This window comes from Coregonus clupeaformis, chromosome 38 (assembly GCF_020615455.1).
Source record: "Coregonus clupeaformis isolate EN_2021a chromosome 38, ASM2061545v1, whole genome shotgun sequence".
In the NCBI taxonomy this organism is placed as follows: domain Eukaryota; kingdom Metazoa; phylum Chordata; class Actinopteri; order Salmoniformes; family Salmonidae; genus Coregonus; species Coregonus clupeaformis.
Genome location: NC_059229.1, coordinates 2,689,486 through 2,711,996, shown reverse-complemented (window position 1 = coordinate 2,711,996; position 22,511 = coordinate 2,689,486). Strand labels below are relative to the sequence as shown.

Below are 22,511 nucleotides of genomic sequence, written 5' to 3'. Positions count from 1 at the left end.
CCATCCAATTTGAAGGAGCTGGAGCAGTTTTGCCTTGAAGAATGGGCAAAATTCCCAGTGGCTAGATGTGCCAAGCTTATAGAGACATACGCCAAGAGACTTGCATCTGTAATTGCTGCAAAAGGTGGCTCTTCAAAGTATTGACTTTGGGTGGGTGAATAGTTATGCACGCTCAAGTTTTCTGTCTTTTTTGTTGTTTGTTTCACAATAAAAAATATTTTGCATCTTCAAAGTGGTAGGCATATTGTGTAAATCAAATGATACAAACCCCCAAAAATCCATTTGAATTCCAGGTTGTAAGGCAACAAAATAGGAAAAATGCCAAGGGGGGTGAATCCTTTCGCAAGCCACTGTAGCTCTCATAATAAAGACCCATGTGTTTCAAGTTCATCATTCCTTAAGGCAATATCAACATAACCCCAATATCTATACACTATTTTCCCCCCAGTTTTAGTAGGTACTGTAAATATAAACCTTTTGATGAAACCAAATATTTATTTAATAATGTAAGTAGCTACCAGGAATATATACTGAACAAAAATATAAACGCAACATGTAAAGTGTTGGTGCCATGTTTCATTAGCTGAAATAAAAGATCCCTGAAAATTTTCACACACACAAAAATATTATTTATCTCAAATGTTGTGCACAAATGTATTTAAATCCCTGTTTGTGAGCATTTCTCCTTTGCCAAGATAATCCATCCATCTGACAGGTGATGCATATCAAGAAGCTGATTAAACAGCATGATCATTACACAGTTGCACCTTGTGTTGGGGACAATAAAAGGCCACTCTAAAATGTGCAGTTTTGCCACATAACACAATGTCAATCGAAGAATATCCGCACAAACTGTCAGAAACCGTCTCAGGGAAACTCATCTGCGTGCTCGTTGTCCTCACCAGGGTCTTGACCTGACTGCAGTTCGGTGTCTAAACCCACTTCAGTGGGCAAATGCTTAACTTCAATGGCAACTGGCACGCTGGAGAAGTGGGCTCTTCATGGGATGAATCCCGGTTTCAACTGTACCGGGCAGATGGCAGACAGCGTGTATGGGGTCGTGTGGGCCAGCGTTTTGCTGATGTCAACGTTGTGAACAGAGTGCCCCATGGTGGCGGTGTGGTTATGGTATGGGCAGCCATAAGCTACGGACAACAAACACAATTGCATTTTATCGATGCCAATTTGAATGCAGAGATACCGTGACGAGATCCTGAGGCCCATTCTCATGCCATTCATCCACCGCTATCACCTCATGTTTCAGCATGATAATGCACGGCCCCATGTCACAAGGATCTGTACACAATTCCTGGAAGCTGAAAATTTCCCAGTTCTTCCATGGCCTGCATACTCACCAGACATGTCACCCATTGAACATATTCGGGATGCTCTGGATTGACGTGTACGACAGCGTGTTCCAGTTCCTGACAATATCCAGCAACTTCACACAGCCATTTGAAGAGGAGTGAGACAACATTCCACAGGCCACAATCAACAGCCTGATCAACTCTATGTGAAGGAGTTGTGTTACGCTGCATGAGGCAAATGGTCACACCAGATACTGACTGGTTTTCTGATCTATGCCACTACCTTTTTTTTAAGTATCAGTGACCAACAGATGCATATCTGTATTCCCAGTCATGTAAAATCCATAGATTAGGGCCTAATGAATTTATTTAAATTGACTGATTTCCTTATATAAAATCTTGAATCAGTAAAATCTTTGAAATTGTTGCATGTTGCGTTTATATTTTTGTTCAGTGTAGTTAGGATAACAATGACGTACCTATCCTAGAACCATCTCAGTATTCACTACGCTTCATTATATTGTCATACCTGTATATTAGTAGGCTATTAGACAGGCAGCTATCCAACACGCAAAAGCATCCGTTCAAATGTCGATGGAATTATCGTTTATGAATACAATATTACTCTTAAACACAGTCTGCCATTCAAAAGTAACAGGAAGAGCCTACTCACCCTCTTCAGCAGATTTCATTTTTTCTTACAGACAAGGTAACGGCACGTCCAAAATCGAACTTTGAAGACAGCCGCAGGTCTGCGTTATCCAATAGCCATAAAGCTTCACTTTAGGACTCCAATGATGATGGTGATGCACTCTAGCTATACTCTAACCAACTTCGAAACTATGACAAATCTCCTTAAAGATAAATATTATATTAATGTAGATTATTTTAAAAGCGACTCGAAGAAAAATACAAATCGTATCTGCAGAGTGAAACACTTTTGGATACAATTGGATAGAGCAAAGAAATCAAAAAGCAGGGTCGGGATTACATTTATGATTCGCATGGAGAGTAAATATTATTTGAGTGGCTGATTTGTAATACCTGATTGATTTTGTGGAAGGGGATCCTAGCTGGTCTGGGCATGTGTGAAGCACTGCTTGGTTTGCAGAGAGCTCCTCCGCGATTATACCCGGGGATCACCTTCAGCGCGAGCGCACCGCCCCTTGAACAGTTACGTATATCCAAGTCTGACCAGCAGATGCGTTCAATTGAGATTCACTCCACTCACTGAGGATTTCAGCTGCTTCCACGCGTAGTTGATTAGCTGGGCTGGCAGCGACAGTTGCTGTTCAGAGAGCGCTGCAGGCTAGTGGAAAATGTAATGTAATATTTACATGTAAAGAACATGAAAAGGAAGATCATTTAATGGATATGCCATTTGTATTTGTATGTATTATGGATCCCCTTTAGCTGCTGCCAAGCAGCAGCTTCTCTTCCTGGGGTCCAAACACATTAAGGGACATCACACAAAATAGTGCATCATATAACATAATTACACCACTACATGTCTACAACACAAAATGTATAATATCACCATAAAACAATATTCAAATATATGTGTGTAGAGAGCAGGTACTAGCATGTGTGTGAGTATCTGTGTGCCTATATGTGTGTGTGTGTGTCTCTTCACAGTCCGCGTTGTTCCATGAAGTGTAGTTGTATCAGTTTTTTTTTTTTATCTCATTTTACTGCTTGCATGAGTTACTTAAATGTGGAATAGAGTTCCATGTAATCATGGCTCTGTGTAGTACTGTGCGTTTCCCGGAGTATGTTCTGGACTTCGGGACTGTGAAAAGACCCCTGGTGGCATGTCTTGTGGGGTATGCATGGGTGTCTGAGCTGTGTGCTAGTCGTTTGAACAGACAGCTTGGTGCTTTCAACATGTCAAGTAGTGATGCAGTCAATCTCTCCTCTACTTTGAGCCAGGAGAGATTGACATGCATGTCATTGATGTTAGCTCTTTGCGTACATTTAAGGGCCAGCCGTGCTGCTCTGCTTTGGGCCAGAAGGGTGGAGAGGTTGAAGGGTGCACTGCCCACCCTCCGCCCTCCCTCCCACTCAGCCTTCCTGTCTCCCATCATCAATGTGCTCCTTTTTTCTCTGGCGCTGTGACAGAATCCCCCAGTCTGTTTCCTGTTGTGTATGGCGGTTGCCAGGTAATGGTGGCAGGCCTCCAGTGGAGAGGGAGTTTTCTGAAGCAGCGATTCCCCCAAGGCTGAGAGAGCACTCATAGTGAGTGGGGCTCAGCTTATAGGGCTAATGGGCCCCAAAGCCAGCATGAAGTCCAGACACAACACTGACCAACAGCTACCTATAACACGGCACTAAACACAATCTCCACTAAACACACAGAATGCGTGAGCATTTTAATATGTGTTTGGAGATCTTCCTTGAGCACAGAGTATAGTGGAAATACTGAGGAGACATCTTTAAACCAGAAGCCCGGCCATTATAGCTGGTAATTTCATTTGCATTGGTCATTCCTACTTAATTCAAACAGGGTGCACTGGAATTCCAGAACAAACCCAGTCGAATGGAATTAGGCTAGAGAAGCCATTTGGCCATTTAGTATCAAGATACGGTAGCATAATATCATAATGGTAGGTCTTTCCAGCATATAAAAAGCTGAAAATGTAGTAGAAAATACAAATTTGACAAAATGTTCCTCCACACATCTAGCATTTCTGCGATGTAAATGTTTTAGAATTACACCCAGAGGATGGCTAACGTCATTTTGTCAAGAAATGTCAAATAGATGCATTATCCTGCAGCATTTGAAATTATCTCATTCACAACCATGAAAGAGACCTGACGTATTGATATGAATTCTATTTACTGTCAAATCAAATTTTGACACTTTTACAGCTCTTTGATAATTTGCTCCAATGCTCCCTTGGTCTGTGCTGACCAATGACAGATGCTCCATAGAACCTTCTATTTCATTCTAATGAAGTTAACGTTATTATTGAGTGTAATGGGCTTACAGTAGCTTTGACATTGTGCACTCACCTGTGTAGATTTTCCACAACATGTGTACAGAAGTCTGCTTTTGACTGATTTGACTGTCAAACCTGTAGACTGACAAAGAAAATATAAAAACCAAGGAGTCTGAGAACACATTGGCTAGTTGTGTAATTAAGCAAAAAAGGCACAGAAAAAGAAAACAAGCTGAATCACGGTGTGTGAAACCCTTTATCTAGCTCAGCATCCTCTCTTTAGTACACCAGCAGTATTGTAATTTCCCCAATAGAAAAGGCTATTCTTTGAAAACAAGGGGGAGATGAAAGTGGAGGTTTCCTAACATGTTAGAGCCATCGGACCATCACATTCATCACTGGGTCACCAACCATCCTGTGTTTCTAGTACACTTTGCTTAGTGAGCAGCTCAGGCTACCCCGAATACCACTTTTACAGTATATAGTAACCTTTAGTAACCCCCCTCTCTGAGGGTAAAATAGTTGAAGTCAATGTAATTACTGCTTCAGCATAGTGATGAGTTTTCTATTGATCAAGTCATCCCTTTGTATTTACTTAACATACTGAATAAATTACTGCCTTGGGAAAAGTTGACTAAATGGTTAGGTTAGTCTGATTAGTTGGAGGTGCCTAAGGAGGAATAGATGAGCCCACAGACTAACATGAGGCAACCTGATAGGCCCATGAGGGTTGGATACCACAGAGATAGTTGCAGCAACTTATACTCCATCACAAATTAACATTTTAAATTGCTTCGTCCCACAACGGGCTCGTTGCGGGTCAAAGCAAACGCTTAAAATGTGTACTCAAATGAATATACTCTAAAAGACTTGATTCTTAACCAACCTTCTTAGATTCAGCAAACCACCCCGCATCCCAATGCTGGCTTAACTCTGAAGCTAAGCAGGGTTGATCCTGTTCAGTTCCTGGATGGAAGACCAGATGCTGCTGGAAGTGGTGTTGGAGGGCCAGTAGGAGGCACTCTTTCCCCTGGTCTAAAATAATATATACATCCCAATGCCCCAGGGCAGTGATTGGGGCCATTACCCTGTGTAGGGTGCAGTCTTTCAGCAGGGACGTTAAACGGGTGTCCTGACTCTCTGTGGTCACTAAAGATCCCATGGCACTCATCGTAAGAGTAGGGGTGTTAACCCAGCTGTCCTGGTGAAGTTTCCATAACATCCCACCTAACCATCCACAGCTTCCAATTGGCTCATTCCTCTCCTCTGTAATAATTACCTGGATAAATAAAATATTCAGTGTCAGCTCTTTGCCACCATCTTGTGGTCAAAAATTATTCTCCATCTGCATGAATACAATACTGAGGGTTACCAGTATTACATTTATAACCACAGTAGCTAGGTTTTCTAAACTCAATGTTATAACATTTACCACTCAAGTCAGAAAAAGTTTAACCAGAAGAGATGAACGAGATATAACAAATCCACTTAGTTAATTGAGCGGGAATCCTTTTTAAGCAATCACACCATATGAAACTATGAATTGTTAAAATGTCAGTTTATTGCTCATTAATCAATAGTAATAGCATAAATAAGTCATACTTTTAGAAACTGCAGTCTATGACATAGAAAGCAAGTCCTCAACAGATTCAACCTGTATAACACCATACAAACAGAGCACAAGTATCAACAGAAAACACATTGTTAGACGATTGGGATCAAGTTAACAACTTCTATTAAAGTGACACAGCCATGTCCATACGTCATTCATGAATAAACATAACAGCACTGTCTGCCTCATACAGCATTGCCACATTTCTATTCATATTATTCAGGAACTACAGGAATGATTTACCTGAGTTCAACTTAAATGGGATACAAAAATATTGCAACCTCTTCCACATAGAAACATACAACTTACTGTACAGACAAAAACAATCAGGAAAAGAGATGTGTGAGCATGATGATACATTTATTCAATTGTGTTTGGACTAGGAACAAATATCTAACTAAATGCACACACTCACATGGCAAGAATGATAAAACGTATTCCTACAAACCGTGGTCAGGTTTCGTCTTCGCATCCAGTCAGTTTCATCTCTAGCCCAGAAGACATGATCAGAGCTTAATAAAGAAACTGTCATATTAGTAATTGCCAGAGGATGCCTACAAAACTACGGCCTTAATATTCTGTGGTTGTTTGAGATTGAGAGAGAACAGTATTGTCATTGTGAAACATTGTCAGAAGTGACTGGTTACAACAAGGTAGATCCCCTGTGGTCAAACTGCTGGCCCAGGAGATCTTCCAAATAAGAGACAAAACACACTAGCTAGTCTAGCTAATCCTCTGATTGACATCCGGAGCTATAAGAGACGATATCCAATCGCAACAATCACACAAGGAGGCACAAAAGCCCTATGGCGAAATACACTGTGTTCAAGGCCAGGATACACAGAATACGATTGCCTGAATCAAGGTAACTATGGAGTGCTGGTTTCATACTATGAGGAATTCATGAAGGTATTTTGTATGATATGCAGCTTCTGGGAATGTAAAGGACTTAATGTACAAAGAGAGAAAATCCTAAGCCAGTTGGCTGTTGTTCCCAGAACAAATCATTTGCATTTTTCACTCTTTGAGTTGCGAAATGTAGCTACTTTTGGTTAATGTACATTTTCCCTAGGTAAGAACAGTTAAGTGTCAGGGTACAGTAGTAAAATGCTGCACGTTAAGTTGCTATTTACAGTGCTTGGTAATCACGACACAAAAGTAGTAAATCCAAATTAAACCATTATACTAGTATCTCTACTCAGTAACGTTCAATGTAATAAAAATAACTCCACATACAAAAAGTGAAATGTGGAAAGCATAGTCATCGAGTTATAAAAAATTACACTTGAAGCCGATTGGTTGGAAGTGCATTAAAACAGAAGGCAAATTGACCCGAACCTTCCTGTCCAGTGCATCAAAGGGCAATTTGTTCCGTTTTTACCTGTTCCCTCGGTCCCTTTTTGGTTTTGTGATCAGTCTTTTCAAGTATATTCAAGTATTACCACATTCCAGTGACAAATTCATAAAATTCTCTCTTCATGTTTCCGCTTCTAGTGGTTCCTTGACCGCTTTAGGTTCCCTTTACTGTGGATCAGTCAAAAAAAAGCACTGAAAAGAAAGGTTGGATCGTAGAGAGTAAGAAAAATTCTTAGAGGAAGTGTGAAGTAGGAGATGACTCAAGAGGACAGCTTGGAGTAGCTTGGTGGTGAGAACTTGCGCTTCAGGTATTTGATGATATAGAGAGGAAGGCAGCTGACGACGGTGATCACTGATACCTTCCACAGGAAGGCTGGCGTTGTGATGAAGGCCAGGTCTGGGAGAAAAAAAACACACAGGTTAGAAATCTGTCCAGATATCAGCACATACAATATGTGCCAGGCACTAACATGTTGATATACATTCATTTGTTTCCACTTAGGTCTTAAGGTACCCTTAGGTTTGACTATTCAAAATATTTCAGTTGATAATCATGGATCCAGCTTTTCTGTTTAAAAGAGCTTTTGCACACATGCCTGGAATGAGACATCACTGAGTGGAATGGTAAAACAATATAAAAAGTAGCAGGCAAACATGCTCATACACTATATATACACACAAAAGTATGTGGACAGCCCTTCAAATTAGTGGATTCAGCTATTTCAGCCCGTTGCTGACAGGTATATAAAATTGAGCACACAGCCATGTAATTTCTATAGACAAACATTGGCAGTAGAATGGCCATACTAAAGAGCTCAGCGACTTTCAATGTGGCACCGACATATGATGCCACCTTTCCAAAAAGTAAATTAGTCAAATTTCTGCCCTGCTAGAGTTGCTCCGGTCAACTGTAAGTGCTGTTTTTGTGAAGTGGAAACGTCTAGGAGCTACACCGGCTCAGCCGCGAAGTGGTAGGTCACACAACTCACAGAACGGGACCGCCGAGTGCTGAAGCGTGTAAAAATTGTCTGTCCTCGGTTGCAAAACTCACTACCGAGTTCCAAACTGCCTCTGGAAGCAACGTCAGCACAATAACTGTTAGTCGGGAGGTTCATGAAATGGGTTTCCATGGCCGAGCAGCCGCACACAAGCCTAAGATCACCATGTGCAATGCCAAGAGTTGGCTGGAGTGGTGTAAAGCTCGACGCCATTGGACTCTGGAGCAGTGGAAACGCGTTCTCTGGAGTGATGAATCACGCTTTACCATCTGGCATTCCGACGGACGGATCTGGGTTTGGCGGATGCCAGGAGTACGCTACCTACACAAATGCATATTGCCAACTGTAAAGTTTGGTGAAGGAGGAATAATGGTCTGGGGCTGTTTTTCATGGTTCTGGCTAGGCCCGTTAGTTCCAGTGAAGGGACATCTTAACACTACAGCATACAATGACATTCTAGACGATTCTGTGCTTCCAACTTTGTGGCAACAGTTTGGGGAAGGCCCTTTCCTGTTTCAGCATGACAATGCCCCCGTGCACAAAGCGAGGTCCATACAGAAATGGTTTGTCGAGATCGGTGTGGAAGAACTTGACTGGCCTGCACAGAGCCCTGACCTCAACCCCATTGAACACCTTTGGGATGAATTGGAACGCCGACTGCGAGCCAGGCCTAATCACCCAATATCAGTGCCTGACCTCACTAATGCTCTTGTGGCTGAATGGAAGCAAGTCCCCGCAGCAATGTTCCAACATCTAGTGGAAAGCCTTCCCAGAAGAGTGGCCAACTCTATTTTAATGCCCATGATTTTTGGAATGAGATGTTAGACGAGCAGGTGTCCACATACTTTTGGTCATGTAGTGTACGTCACATCAAATAGGGCTGCAAAAGTCAGAGTATGGTCACTGAAGGAACATGAACAGAGCTGAGCAGTCACAGCACGGTCAAAAACAGGAATGAGAGGAAAGATTGAAAAGGAGGTGGAAGAGAAGAGAGGTGTTTCCACAGTGCTGCACACCTACCCAGAAAAGCTCCAAAAGGACCCCCTGCCTATGCCTGTCCCAAGGCCACATACAGTGGAAAAAGAGAGGACGACTGGCAGAGAGAGAGAGACGAGGTGAGTGCCAGCATGAGAGAGAGAAAAAAACAGGGAGAGAGAGATACAGAAGAGAGCGAGGGGGAGAGAGAGAGAGAAAGAAGATGGCAGACACGAGCAAAGCACAGACCTCCAAGGTTTAATTGCGTTAACTCAAACATAAGTGCATCAAACTAAAACACAAAAGCTGCAGTGCAGTGTAGTGCAAAGGGTGAAACTGTTCCACTACAAGAGTAAAGTGTTTGGCAGAACTGCCTTCGACATAACAAAATGCAACAAAACAAAATCATTATTACCCCTCAACACGTATCAGCACAATATCAAACAGCAAATACAAAAATTAAGGGGGGATAAATAAAGTTGAATTTAGTTGTTTTTCTCCTCAGGTAAAGAACATTTGCTTACCAAAGTACTCGTTGAGGAAGGCGAGCGAGGCTATGTAGCAGCCCAGACTGAGGAACTCTGCCAGTACCATGAGCCAGTGCCAGGTACGGATGTTGAGCGCCACCATGAACAGCTCGGTGAGGATCAGCGCAGTGAAGGAGATGGCCACCACGTGCACAAACTCCGACTCAAACAACAGCAGTGCGCCGTACATCAGGATGCCACCTGGGGATGCCACAAAGAAGTGTTAGTGGTTGAGTAACTGTTTAATCAGCTTGAGAAAGAAACTAGAGAATGGAACAACTTGAATTTCTTCTAGTAATCGACTAGAATCAATTTGTTTCTAGTTAATAACGATAAGACCTAAAAATACAATTAATTGGTTTATTATTTCAAGGGACCAAATATGACAAGTACATTAGGCCTTTGTTTTGGTTTATTTCTTAAAAGTGACTTTGATCCACAATGCTCACTGAAAGTCTGTTATTCAAAGTCTGTTCATTGAGACACCAGACAGGGTCCACCCGTTAGGATTACAGTAAGTCTGGAGACACAGGGTTTGGCTCAATTACATTATTTATGAGGGCGAACAGACACAATGTGTCCTAGTGTATCCCGAAACCACCCAGGTAAACCCCTCGGAGTACTGTAGCTTGACACTAATTCATCTATGCTATGGTGGTGCCTACTGTATTTTGATAGCCTTTCATTTAATCATAACGCGCATCAAATTGAGCTTAATTGCCTATAACTGATCACATAATTGCCTTTTCCATACAGTCTACATGCAGTGCATTCCTGGGAGGTAATAAATTGGACTTTGTTATTAGGCCTTTCATTTAAAAAAACGAGCTGTCAGGAAGTTATGCTCCAGTAGGAACAGATATTTTTCAACATGCTGCATGGCTTAGCGATGACAGAAATATTGATTTACTGGACGGACAAAAGCCTGCGTGTAGCTGAGGATGACGCTTGGAAACCTAAGATACTGAGAAACAGGACTGTCTGAGAGTCAGGGGGCAGTGGACTGAAGTATTGCAAACAGTCAAAATTATGAAATAGAAGTGTGGTGCCTGGATGAACAGTGAGTAATAAAAGGTGGTTAAGCCACTACGCTGCGCATCATTCAAGTTGCTTTCAGAAAAGCTGCCATACTCTGCAGATGGATCCTTTATATAAGAGTTTGTGCACCTGGCCAACACCTTTTAAATTCCTAATATCCATAATGTTTCCCAGCACCCTCACCTGTGTGTTAGTATTCATCATTAGAACTGTGTTAAGGAAATCAAACTCAGAAAGCTACGGAGGAGTATCCTGTCAATCCTCTTACCTTGGTAAATACTGATTAACACCCAAATGAAGAAAGTTTTGAAAGACAAGGAACGACCCTAGAAGAGAAAAATACAGAATTGCAGACATCATAATATAATTCCTGTCGAACCACAAAACAAAACTTTTGAATTCACTTTAACCCGTTAAACCCTTAATGAAAACAGAGTTAGTGTAAATTGACCATCCATTCCCCCTTCCAGCCAGTATTACATAGAATAGGTTGTCATTGTACCTTGGTGAGGTCTTTGTAAAGCTCAGGGTACAGCAGGGCCATCTCTGGCTTCACGTCCTGGTCCAGCACCAGGGAAAACACAGGGAACATCGTGTAGATGGTAGAATACCTGCACAGAAGGGGAGAACACAGGACTGAGTTAATAGAGAACACGGTACCACAGCATGAATAGAAAGGATCTCACCTTCTCATGTTTAGATGCATGCACATACTGTATGCACAAATGAAAACAATTGCAGTAAAAATATAGACAGCCACATACCCAACCATGAGGAAACCCTGGTACAAAGGGACTGATGCAAAGTAGAAAATGGAGGAAAACACTGCCTGCAAAGAGGGAGGGAGATATTACATTTCATTCAAGTCCTTCCATATTCAGTACTACTAACATAAACATGTTCAGGTCTACCTGCATAGTTGATATGATCATGCCTCTGTGCATGACAAACTGGCCCAAGGCTGCTGAGCGCTTGTAGCTGTTCCTGCCATGCACCACGAGCAGCCGACCAATGTGCTTAAACTGAGTGATGGAGAAATCTGCCGCCAGGGATGCCTGCTTCCCCTCCTGCATGGGAAGAGCATAAGAGCGTCATGCTATTCTAGGGAAGGACACACCCCACATCAGACTAAATATGGCGCTCATAAGCATATTTTCGTATAAAAAAAAAAAAAACGATTTAATGTAATAATAAGTGGAAGAGGAGGAGTGATATGGATTGTTAACCTTTCCTTCAATACCAATACCACAGTCTGCTGCCTGGATCATACTGACATCATTACCTCCATCACCTGGGAGAGAAAAGAGAGCCACATGTCAGCCACAGGCTCAATAATAACATGTTAAAGAGCCATATGGAAATAAGGCTTATGCCCCAGGATGATGACAAAACAATGTTAACAGAGATGCTTATGCTCTTTGATTGTGGACAATATAGGTGTACCTTCTCATACTGGGTCTAGTTTCTTCATTTTCAAAATAAAGTAGTCAATAGTGAGATAATAATAATAATAATAATAATAATAATAATAATAATAATAATAATACACTGCTAAAAATAAATAAAAGGGAACACTTAAACAACACATCCTAGATCTGAATGAATGAAATAATCTTATTAAATACTTTTTTCTTTACATAGTTGAATGTGCTGACAACAAAATCACACAAAAATGATCAATGGAAATCAAATGTATCAACCCATGGAGGTCTGGATTTGGAGTCACCCTCAAAATTAAAGTGGAAAACCACACTACAGGCTGATCCAACTTTGATGTAATGTCCTTAAAACAAGTCAAAATTAGTTTAGTTAGTTGTTACAGAACCTGTGCCATAGGTGAGCCCATTTCCACCTATGGCACAGGGGCTCACCTATGGCACAGGTTCTGTTGGCTGTGTGCTGCTTGAGCAGGTGGACGATCTGGGCTTTCTGAGTGGGGGAGCAGCGACAGCAGACTACCGCCGGACACTGACACGCCAGCTCCACAAACTCATGCTCGTAGTACCGCAGACACACCTGTGGGAAGATAGACGTATGGATTCGGAAAATGCAAACACATCCGGACCCACAAGCACATTCACATAATACTTACTGCACCATCTCTTCAGATCAACGGTGTTACAATTGAGTTTTATTTGCTTATCAAATCATAACTGATGTGCTTTGTTCCTCTGTTTGCTGTTTCGGCTTCAAAAGGTTTAAGTTTTGACACAATTATAATGCATATACAGTACAATCTTGAGAGGCTTGTGAGAAGTGTGTTGTGTTGTAGTACCTCCAAAGAGTTGCCAGAGATGACCAGAGCACAGTCGTGTTTCCTTCTGAAGGCATTGAGCTCCAGGTGGGCCTCTCCTCTGTTGGAGACCTGCTCGAGAGCCAGGCAATACAATTTGTGGAAGGACAGATACAATACCATTTCCTCATCCCTTTAACACTCATAAAGTGACAGGTTATTATTTTAACATTAAAAAAGAAGGAGAAGCGTACCGATCTGAACACGTGAATATCTTGACTTCTGGACACCAAATGGGAGCTTTTAGCGATACAAGTAGCTGTCTCCAGCTTATCCCCAGTCAGCATCCATATCTGAACAGAAAACAAAACCATGACATAGAATCAGTGACAGAGTATCCGCAGTGGCATTAAAAGGACCATCTTACAGTGTTTCGTATTATACAAGGACCAGTCAGATTCTATGGAGTGAAACTTTTTCACAGCTAACATTATACTGTACATGGAAAGGACAGCGCAATATAAATGCAGCCAACATGTAACAGTACGTTCACAGTTGTAGTAAAACACAAAAGGATAGTGTGGTCTCACACCTTGATCCCAGCGTTTCTGAGGAGCTCCAGGGTTGGCCTGACGTCGGCCTGTAGTTGGTCCTCAACCCCAGTCAAACACAGAAGCTCCATCTCCCTCTCCAGACTCTCTACCACCGCTGACACCTTCAGAGCCCGGTCATTCATACTCAGCTTGGCCTGGTTGTACCGGTTCTACACCGACACAGAGAGGGAAAGGTAGTCCGTCAATGACGGAGGAGAGATGAAAAAGGAAGTGATAATTAAAGAGAGATAGGGAGGTACAAATAGATAGTCAAACGGAGAAAATCTGAGATAAATAAATAGCCATGGCAACAGAGTGTAGAGCACGGCAAGAGAGGAAGGGAAGTAAGTGGTATGAGGGCAAGTAGGCAGCGCATTCGGTTTGTTGATTATTTTGAGATCAGCAGGACAGTTATCCTCTAGTCTAAGCCTGGGGGAATAATTAAATAAAAATCTCAAGGAAGTTTGTTTTGAAGTGTTTGTCCTATATCTGAGAGATAAGAAAGATCAGGAAACTTTAATTTTTTTTGACACATATTTAACCCTTTCTTTTAGGCACTAAACTACTTCCATATATATACTTCCATTCATTGTTTTAAAACTGTTACTGGGCTACCTTCAGGCGAGTCTTGTGAGGCGTTTGAGGTGCTTCCAAGAGCAAAACAACAGACATGTACACTACCGGTCAAAAGTTTTAGAACACCTACTCATTCAAGGGTTTTTCTTTATTTTTACTATTTTCTATATAGTAGAATAATAGTGAAGATATCAAAACTATGAAATAACACATATGGAATCATGTAGTAACCAAAAAAAGTGTTAAACAAATCAAAATGTATTTTATATTTGAGATTCTTCAAATAGCCACCCTTTGCCTTGATGACAGCTTTGCACACTCTTGGCATTCTCTCAACCAGCTTCACCTGGAATGCTTTTCCAACAGTCTTGAAGGAGTTCCCACATATGCTGAGCACTTGTTGGCTGCTTTTCCTTCACTCTGCGGTCCGACTCATCCCAAACCATCTCAATTTGGTTGAGGTCGGGGGATTGTGGAGGCCAGGTCATCTGATGCAGCGCTCAATCACTCTCCTTCTTGGTCAAATAGCCCTTACGCAGCCTGTAGGTGTGTTGGGTCATTGTCCTGTTGAAAAACAAATGATAGTCCCACTAAGCCCAAACCAGATGGGATGGCGTAATCGCTGCAGAATGCTGTGGTAGCCATGCTGGTTAAGTGTACCATGAATTCTAAATAAATCACAAACAGTGTCACCAGCAAAGCACCCCCATACCATAACACCTCCTCCTCCATGCTTTACGGTGGGAAATACACATGCAGAGATCATCCGTTCACCCACACCGCGTCTCACAAAGACATGGCGGTTGGAACCAAAAATCTCCAACTTGGACTCCAGACCAAAGGACAAATTTCCACCGGTCTAATGTCCATTGCTCGTGTTTCTTGGCCCAAGCAAGTCTCTTCTTCTTATTGGTGTCCTTTAGTAGTGGTCTCTTTGCAGCAATTCGACAATGAAGGCCTGATTCACACAGTCTCCTCTGAACAGTTGATGTTGAGATGTGTCTGTTACTTGACTTTCATGTCTTAAAGTAACGATGGACTGTCGTTTCCCTTTGCTTATTTGAGCTGTTCTTGCCATAATATGGACTTGGTCTTTTACCAAATAGGGCTATGTTCTGTATACCCCCCCTACCTTGTCACAACACAACTGATTGGCTCAAATGCATTAAGAAGGAAATACATTTCACAAATTAACTTTTAAGGAGGCACACCAGTTTTTTTTATTTTTTTTATGGGGTATATCAGCTTTAATATTGCAGATAGATTGTAACTTCCATCAATGTACAGTGGGGAAAAAAAGTATTTAGTCAGCCACCAATTGTGCAAGTTCTCCCACTTAAAAAGATGAGAGAGGCGTGTAATTTTCATCATAGGTACACGTCAACTATGACAGACAAATTGAGAAGAAAAAAAATCCAGAAAATCACATTGTAGGATTTTTAATGAATTTATTTGAAAATTATGGTGGAAAATAAGTATTTGGTCACCTACAAACAAGCAAGATTTCTGGCTCTCACTCTCAACTGTGGGAGCAATTTTTAGGAAATGGAAGACATACAAGACCACTGATAATATCCCTCGATCTGGGGCTCCACGCAAGATCTCACCCCGTGGGGTCAAAATGATCACAAGAACGGTGAGCAAAAATCCCAGAACCACACGGGGGGACCTAGTGAATGACCTGCAGAGAGCTGGGACCAAAGTAACAAAGCCTACCATCAGTAACACACTACGCCGCCAGGGACTCAAATCCTGCACTGCCAGACGTGTCCCCCTGCTTAAGCCAGTACATGTCCAGGCCCGTCTGAAGTTTGCTAGAGTGCATTTGGATGATCCAGAAGAGGATTGGGAGAATGTCATATGGTCAGATGAAACCAAAATATAACTTTTTGGTAAAAACTCAACTAGTCGTGTTTGGAGGACAAAGAATGCTGAGTTGCATCCAAAGAACACCATACCTACTGTGAAGCATGGGGGTGGAAACATCATGCTTTGGGGCTGTTTTTCTGCAAAGGGACCAGGACGACTGATCCGTGTAAAGGAAAGAATGAATGGGGCCATGTATCGTGAGATTTTGAGTGAAAACCTCCTTCCATCAGCAAGGGCATTGAAGATGAAACGTGGCTGGGTCTTTCAGCATGACAATGATCCCAAACACACAGCCCCGGCAACGAAGGAGTGGCTTCGTAAGAACCATTTCAAGGTCCTGGAGTGGCATAGCCAGTCTCCAGATCTCAACCCCATAGAAAATCTTTGGAGGGAGTTGAAAGTCTGTGTTGCCCAGCGACAGCCCCAAAACATCACTGCTCTAGAGGAGATCTGCATGGAGGAATGGGCCAAAATACCAGCAACAGTGTGTGAAAACCTTGTGAAGACTTACAGAAAACGTTTGACCTGTGTCATTGCCAACAAAGGGTATATAACAAAGTATTGAGAAACTTTTGTTATTGACCAAATACTTATTTTCCACCATAATTTGCAAATAAATTCATTAAAAATCCTACAATGTGATTTTCTGGAAAAAAATGTCTTTGTCTGTCATAGTTGACGTGTGGTCCTCTGTAGCTCAGCTGGTAGAGCACGGCGCTTGTAACGCCAAGGTAGTGGGTTCGATCCCCGGGACCACCCATACACAAAAAAATGTATGCACGCATGACTGTAAGTCGCTTTGGATAAAAGCGTCTGCTAAATGGCATATTATTTTATTTATTTTTACCTATGATGAAAATTACAGGCCTCTCTCATCTTTTTAAGTGGGAGAACTTGCACAATTGGTTGCTGACTAAATACTTTTTTCCCCCACTGTAATTGGCTGCATTACTTCCAATCTCCCATAAGTTTTTTTTCTCTCACATACATATACATACATATACATACACATATATATATACATACATACACTGCTCAAAAAAATAAAGGGAACACTAAAATAACACATCCTAGTCTGAATGAATGAAATAATCTTATTAAATACTTTTTTCTTTACATAGTTGAATGTGCTGACATCAAAATCACACAAACATTTTCAATGGAAATCTAATTTATCAACCCATGGAGGTCTGGATTTGGAGTCACCCTCAAAATTAAATTGGAAAACCACACTACAGGCTGATCCAACTTTGATGTAATGTCCTTAAAACAAGTCAAAATGAGGCTCAGTAGTGTGTGTGGCCTCCACGTACCTGTATGACAACACCTGGGCATGCTCCTGATGAGATGGCGGATGGTCTCCTGAGGGATCTCCTCCCAGACCTGGACTAAAGCATCCGCCAACTCCTGGACAGTCTGTGGTGCAACGTGGCGTTGGTGGATGGAGCGAGACATGATGTCCCAGATGTGCTCAATTGGATTCAGGTCTGGGGAACGGGTGGGCCAGTCCATAGCATCAATGCCTTCCTCTTGCAGGAACTGCTGACACACTCCAGCCACATGAGGTCTAGCATTGTCTTGCATTAGGAGGAACCCAGGGCCAACCGCACCAGCATATGGTCTCACAAGGGGTCTGAGGATCTCATCTCGGTACCTAATGGCAGTCAGGCTACCTCTGGCGAGCACATGGAGGGCTGTGCGGCCCCCCAAAGAAATGCCACCCCACACCATGACTGACCCACCGCCAAACCGGTCATGCTGGAGGATGTTGCAGGCAGCGGAACGTTCTCCACGGCATCTCCAGACTCGGTCACGTCTGTCACATGTGCTCAGTGTGAACCTGCTTTCATCTGTGAAGAGCACAGGGCGCCAGTGGCGAATTTTCCCAATCTTGGTGTTCTCTGGCAAATGCCAAACGTCCTGCACGGTGTTGGGCTGTAAGCACAACCCCCACCTGTGGACGTCGGGCCCTCATACCACCCTCATGGAGTCTGTTTCTGTTTGAGCAGACACATGCATTTGTGGCCTGCTGGAGGTCATTTTGCAGGGCTCTGGCAGTGCTCCTCCTGCTCCTCCTTGCACAAAGGCGGAGGTAGCAGTCCTGCTGCTGGGTTGTTGCCCTCCTACGGCCTCCTCCACGTCTCCTGATGTACTGGCCTGTCTCCTGGTAGCACCTCCATGCTCTGGACACTACGCTGACAGACACAGCAAACCTTCTTGCCACAGCTCGCTTTGATGTGCCATCCTGGATGAGCTGCACTACCTGAGCCACTTGTGTGGGTTGTAGACTCCGTCTCATGCTACCACTAGAGTGAAAGCACCGCCAGCATTCAAAAGTGACCAAAACATCAGCCAGGAAGCATTGGAACTGAGAAGTGGTCTGTGGTCATCACCTGCAAAACCAGTCATTTATTGGGGGTGTCTTGCTAATTGCCTATAATTTCCACCTGTTGTCTATTCCATTTGCACAACAGCATGGGAAATTTATTGTCAATCAGTGTTGTTTCCTAAGTGGACAGTTTGATTTCACAGAAGTGTGTTTGACTTGGAGTTACATTGTGTTGTTTAAGTGTTCCCTTTATTTTTTTGAGCAGTGTGTGTGTGTGTATATATATATATATATATATATATATATACACATCCATACATACAGTATCTCACAAAAGTGAGTACCCCCTCACATTTTTGTAAATATTTGAGTATATCTTTTCATGTGACAACACTGAAGAAATGACACTTTGCTACAAACCTTCCCAACTTCTCTCATGTCACCCCGCTCCTCCGCACACTCCACTGGCTTCCAGTTGAGACTCGCATTTACTACAAGACCATGGTGCTTGCCTACGGAGCTGTGAGGGGAACGGCACCTCCTTACCTTCAGGCTCTGATCAGACCCTACACCCAAACGAGGGCACTGCTAGCTCCCCTACCTCTACGAATGCACAGTTCCCGCTCAGACCAGTCAAAGCTATTTGCTGCTCTGGCACCCCAATGGTGGAACAAGCTCCCCCACGACGTCAGGACAGCGGAGTCACTGACCACCTTCCGGAGACACTTGAAACCCTACCTATTTAAGGAATACCTGGAATAGCATAAAGTAATCCTTCTACCCCCACCCCCTCAAAAAAAAGAACAACAAAAAAAGTTGTCCCACTGGCTATCATAAGTTGAATGCACCAATTTGTAAGTCGCTCTGGATAAGAGTGTCTGCTAAATAATGTAAATGTAAATGTAGTGTAAAGTAGTGAGTGTACAGCTTGTATAACAGTGTAAATTTGCTGTCCCCTCAAAATAACTCAACACACAGCCATTAATGTCTAAACCGCTGGCAACAAAAGTGAGTACACCCCTAAGTGAAAATGTCCAAATTGGGCCCAATTAGCCATTTTCCCTCCCCGGTGTCATGTGACTCGTTGGTGTGACAAGGTCTCAGGTGTGAATGGGGAACAGGTGTGTTAAATGTGGTGTCATCGTTCTCACACTCCCTCATACTGGTCACTGGAAGTTCAACATGGCACCTCATGGCAAAGAACTCTCTGAGGATCTGAAAAAAAGAATTGTTGCTCTACATAACAATCCTCTGTAGCTCAATTGGTAGAGCATGACGCTTGTAACGCCAGGGTAGTGGGTTCGATCCCCGGGACCACCCATACGTAAAAATGTATGCGCACATGACTGTAAGTCGCTTTGGATAAAAGCGTCTGCTAAATGGCATATTATTATATTATTATGAAGATGGCCTGGACTATAAGAAGATTGCCAAGACCCTGAAACTGAGCAGCAGCACGGTGGCCAAGACCATACAGCAGTTTAACAGGACAGGTTCCACTCAGAACAGGCCTCGCCATGGTCGACCAAAGAAGTTGAGTGCACGTGCTCAGCGTCATATCCAGAGGTTGTCTTTGGGAAATAGACGTATGAGTGCTGCCAGCATTGCTGCAGCGGTTGAAGGGGTGGGGGGTCAGCCTGTCAGTGCTCAGACCATACACCGCACCAAATTGGTCTGCATGGCTGTCGTCCCAGAAGGAAGCCTCTTCTAAAGATGATGCACAAGAAAGCCCGCAAACAGTTTGCTGAAGACAAGCAGACTAAGGACATGGATTACTGGAACCATGTCCTGTGGTCTGATGAGACGAAGATAAACTTATTTGGTTCAGATGGTGTCAAGCGTGTGTGGCGGCAACCAGGTGAGGAGTACAAAGACAAGTGTGTCTTGCCTACAGTCAAGCATGGTGGTGGGAGTGTCATGGTCTGGGGCTGCATGAGTGCTGCCGGCACTGGGGAGCTACAGTTCATTGAGGGAACCATGAATGCCAACATGTACTGTGACATACTGATGCAGAGCATGATCCCCTCCCTTCGGAGACTGGGCCGCAGGGCAGTATTCTAACATGATAACGACCCCAAACACACCTCCAAGACGACCACTGCCTTGCTAAAGAAGCTGAGGGTAAAGGTGATGGACTGGCCAAGCATGTCTCCAGACCTAAACCCTATTGAGCATCTGTGGGGCATCCTCAAATGGAAGGTGGAGGAGTGCAAGGTCTCTAACATCCACCAGCTCCGTGATGTCAACATGCAGGAGTGGAAGAGGACTCCAGTGGCAACCTGTGAAGCTTTGGTGAACTCCATGCCCAAGAGGGTTAAGGCAGTGCTGGAAAATGATGGTGGCCACACAAAATATTGACACTTTGGGCCCAATTTTGACATTTTCACTTAGGGGTGTACTCACTTTTGTTGCCAGCGGTTTAGACATTAATGGCTGTGTGTTGTGTTATTTTGAGGGGACAGCAAATTTACACTGTTATACAAGCTGTACACTCACTACTTTACATTGTAGCAAAGTGTCATTTCTTCAGTGATGTCACATGAAAAGATATACTCAAATATTTACAAAAACACTTTTTGAGATACATACATACAGTGAGGGAAAAAAGTATTTGATCCCCTGCTGATTTTGTACGTTTGCCCACTGACAAAGACATGATCAGTCTATAATTTTAATGGTAGGTTTATTTGAACAGTGAGAGACAGAATAACAAAAAAAAAATCCTGAAAAACGCATGTAAAATTTTTTATGAATTGATTTGGATTTTAATGAGGGAAATAAGTATTTGACCCCTATGCAAAACATGACTTAGTACTTGGTGGCAAAACCCTTGTTGGCAATCACAGAGGTCAGACGTTTCTTGTAGTTGGCCACCAGGTTTGCACACATCTCAGGAGGGATTTTGTTCCACTCCTCTTTGCAGATCTTCTCCAAGTCATTAAGGTTTTGAGGCTGACGTTTGGCAACTCGAACCTTCAGCTCCCTCCACATATTTTCTATGGGATTAAGGTCTGGAGAATGGCTAGGCCACTCCAGGATCTTAATGTGCTTATTCTTGAGCCATTCCTTTGTTGCCTTGGCCGTGTGTTTTGGGTCATTGTCATGCTGGAATACCCATCCACGACCCATGTTCAATGGCCTGGCTGAGGGAAGGAGGTTCTCACCCAAGATTTGACGGTACATGGCCCCGTCCATCGTCCCTTTGATGCAGTGAAGTTGTCCTGTACCCTTAGCAGAAAAATACCCCCAAAGCATAATGGTTCCACCTCCATGTTTGACGATGAGGATGGTGTTCTTGGGGTCATAGGCAGCATTCCTCCTCCTCCAAACACGGCGAGTTGAGTTGATGCCAAAGAGCTCAATTTTGGTCTCATCTGACCACAACACTTTCACCCAGTTTTCCTCTGAATCATTCAGATGTTCATTGGCAAACTTCAGACGGCCCTGTATATGTGCTTTCTTGAGCAGGGGGACCTTGCGGGCGCTGCAGGATTTCAGTCCTTCACGACGTAGTGTGTTACCAATTGTTTTCTTGGTGACTATGGTCCCAGCTGCCTTGAGATCATTGAAAAGATCCTCCCGTGTAGTACTGGGCTGATTCCTCACCGTTCTCATGATCATTGCAACTCCACGAGGTGAGATCTTGCATGGAGCCCCAAGCCGAGGGAGATTGACAGTTCTTTTGTGTTTCTTCCATTTGCGAAAAATCGCACCAACTGTTGTCACCTTCTCACCAAGATGCTTGGCGATGGTCTTGTAGCCCATTCCATCCTTGTGTAGGTCTACAATCTTGTCCTTGACATCCTTGGAGAGCTCTTTGGTCTTGGCCATGGTGGAGAGTTTGGAATCTGATTGATTGATTGCTTCTGTGGACAGGTGTCTTTTATACAGGTAACAAACTGAGATTAGGAGCACTCCCTTTAAGAGTGTGCTCCTAATCTCAGCTCGTTACCAGTATAAAAGACACCTAGGAGCCAGAAATCTTTCTGATTGAGAGGGGGTCAAATACTTATTTCCCTCATTAAAATGCTAATCAATTAATAATATTTTTGACATGCGTTTTTCTGGATTTCTTTGTTGTTATTCTGTCTCTCACTGTTCAAATAAACCTACCATTAAAATTATAGACTGATCATTTCTTTGTCAGTGGGCAAACTTA

General features: G+C 43.0%; 2 protein-coding genes across 2 annotated transcripts in view; both read right to left on the bottom strand.

The window, feature by feature from the left end:
• LOC121554012 (nuclear factor of activated T-cells, cytoplasmic 1-like) overlaps positions 1-2,468 on the bottom strand; it is a 75,680-nt gene extending 73,212 nt beyond the window's left edge. The window contains exon 1 of the mRNA XM_041867447.2: positions 1,981-2,468. Coding sequence (XP_041723381.1) covers positions 1,981-1,999 — 19 coding nt within the window. The 5' untranslated portion in view covers positions 2,000-2,468. The remainder of the gene's footprint in view (positions 1-1,980) is intronic.
• Positions 2,469-7,391: 4,923 nt separating this feature from the next.
• Positions 7,392-22,511, bottom strand: part of LOC121554026 (probable phospholipid-transporting ATPase IIB) — a 62,946-nt gene continuing 47,826 nt past the window's right edge. The window contains 13 exon segments of the mRNA XM_041867464.2: positions 7,392-7,611; positions 9,233-9,248; positions 9,250-9,266; positions 9,712-9,915; positions 11,021-11,078; positions 11,255-11,363; positions 11,517-11,581; positions 11,664-11,819; positions 11,979-12,043; positions 12,624-12,768; positions 13,028-13,117; positions 13,240-13,338; positions 13,578-13,748. Of these exon segments, the coding sequence (XP_041723398.1) occupies positions 7,475-7,611; positions 9,233-9,248; positions 9,250-9,266; positions 9,712-9,915; positions 11,021-11,078; positions 11,255-11,363; positions 11,517-11,581; positions 11,664-11,819; positions 11,979-12,043; positions 12,624-12,768; positions 13,028-13,117; positions 13,240-13,338; positions 13,578-13,748 (1,332 nt within the window). The 3' untranslated portion in view covers positions 7,392-7,474.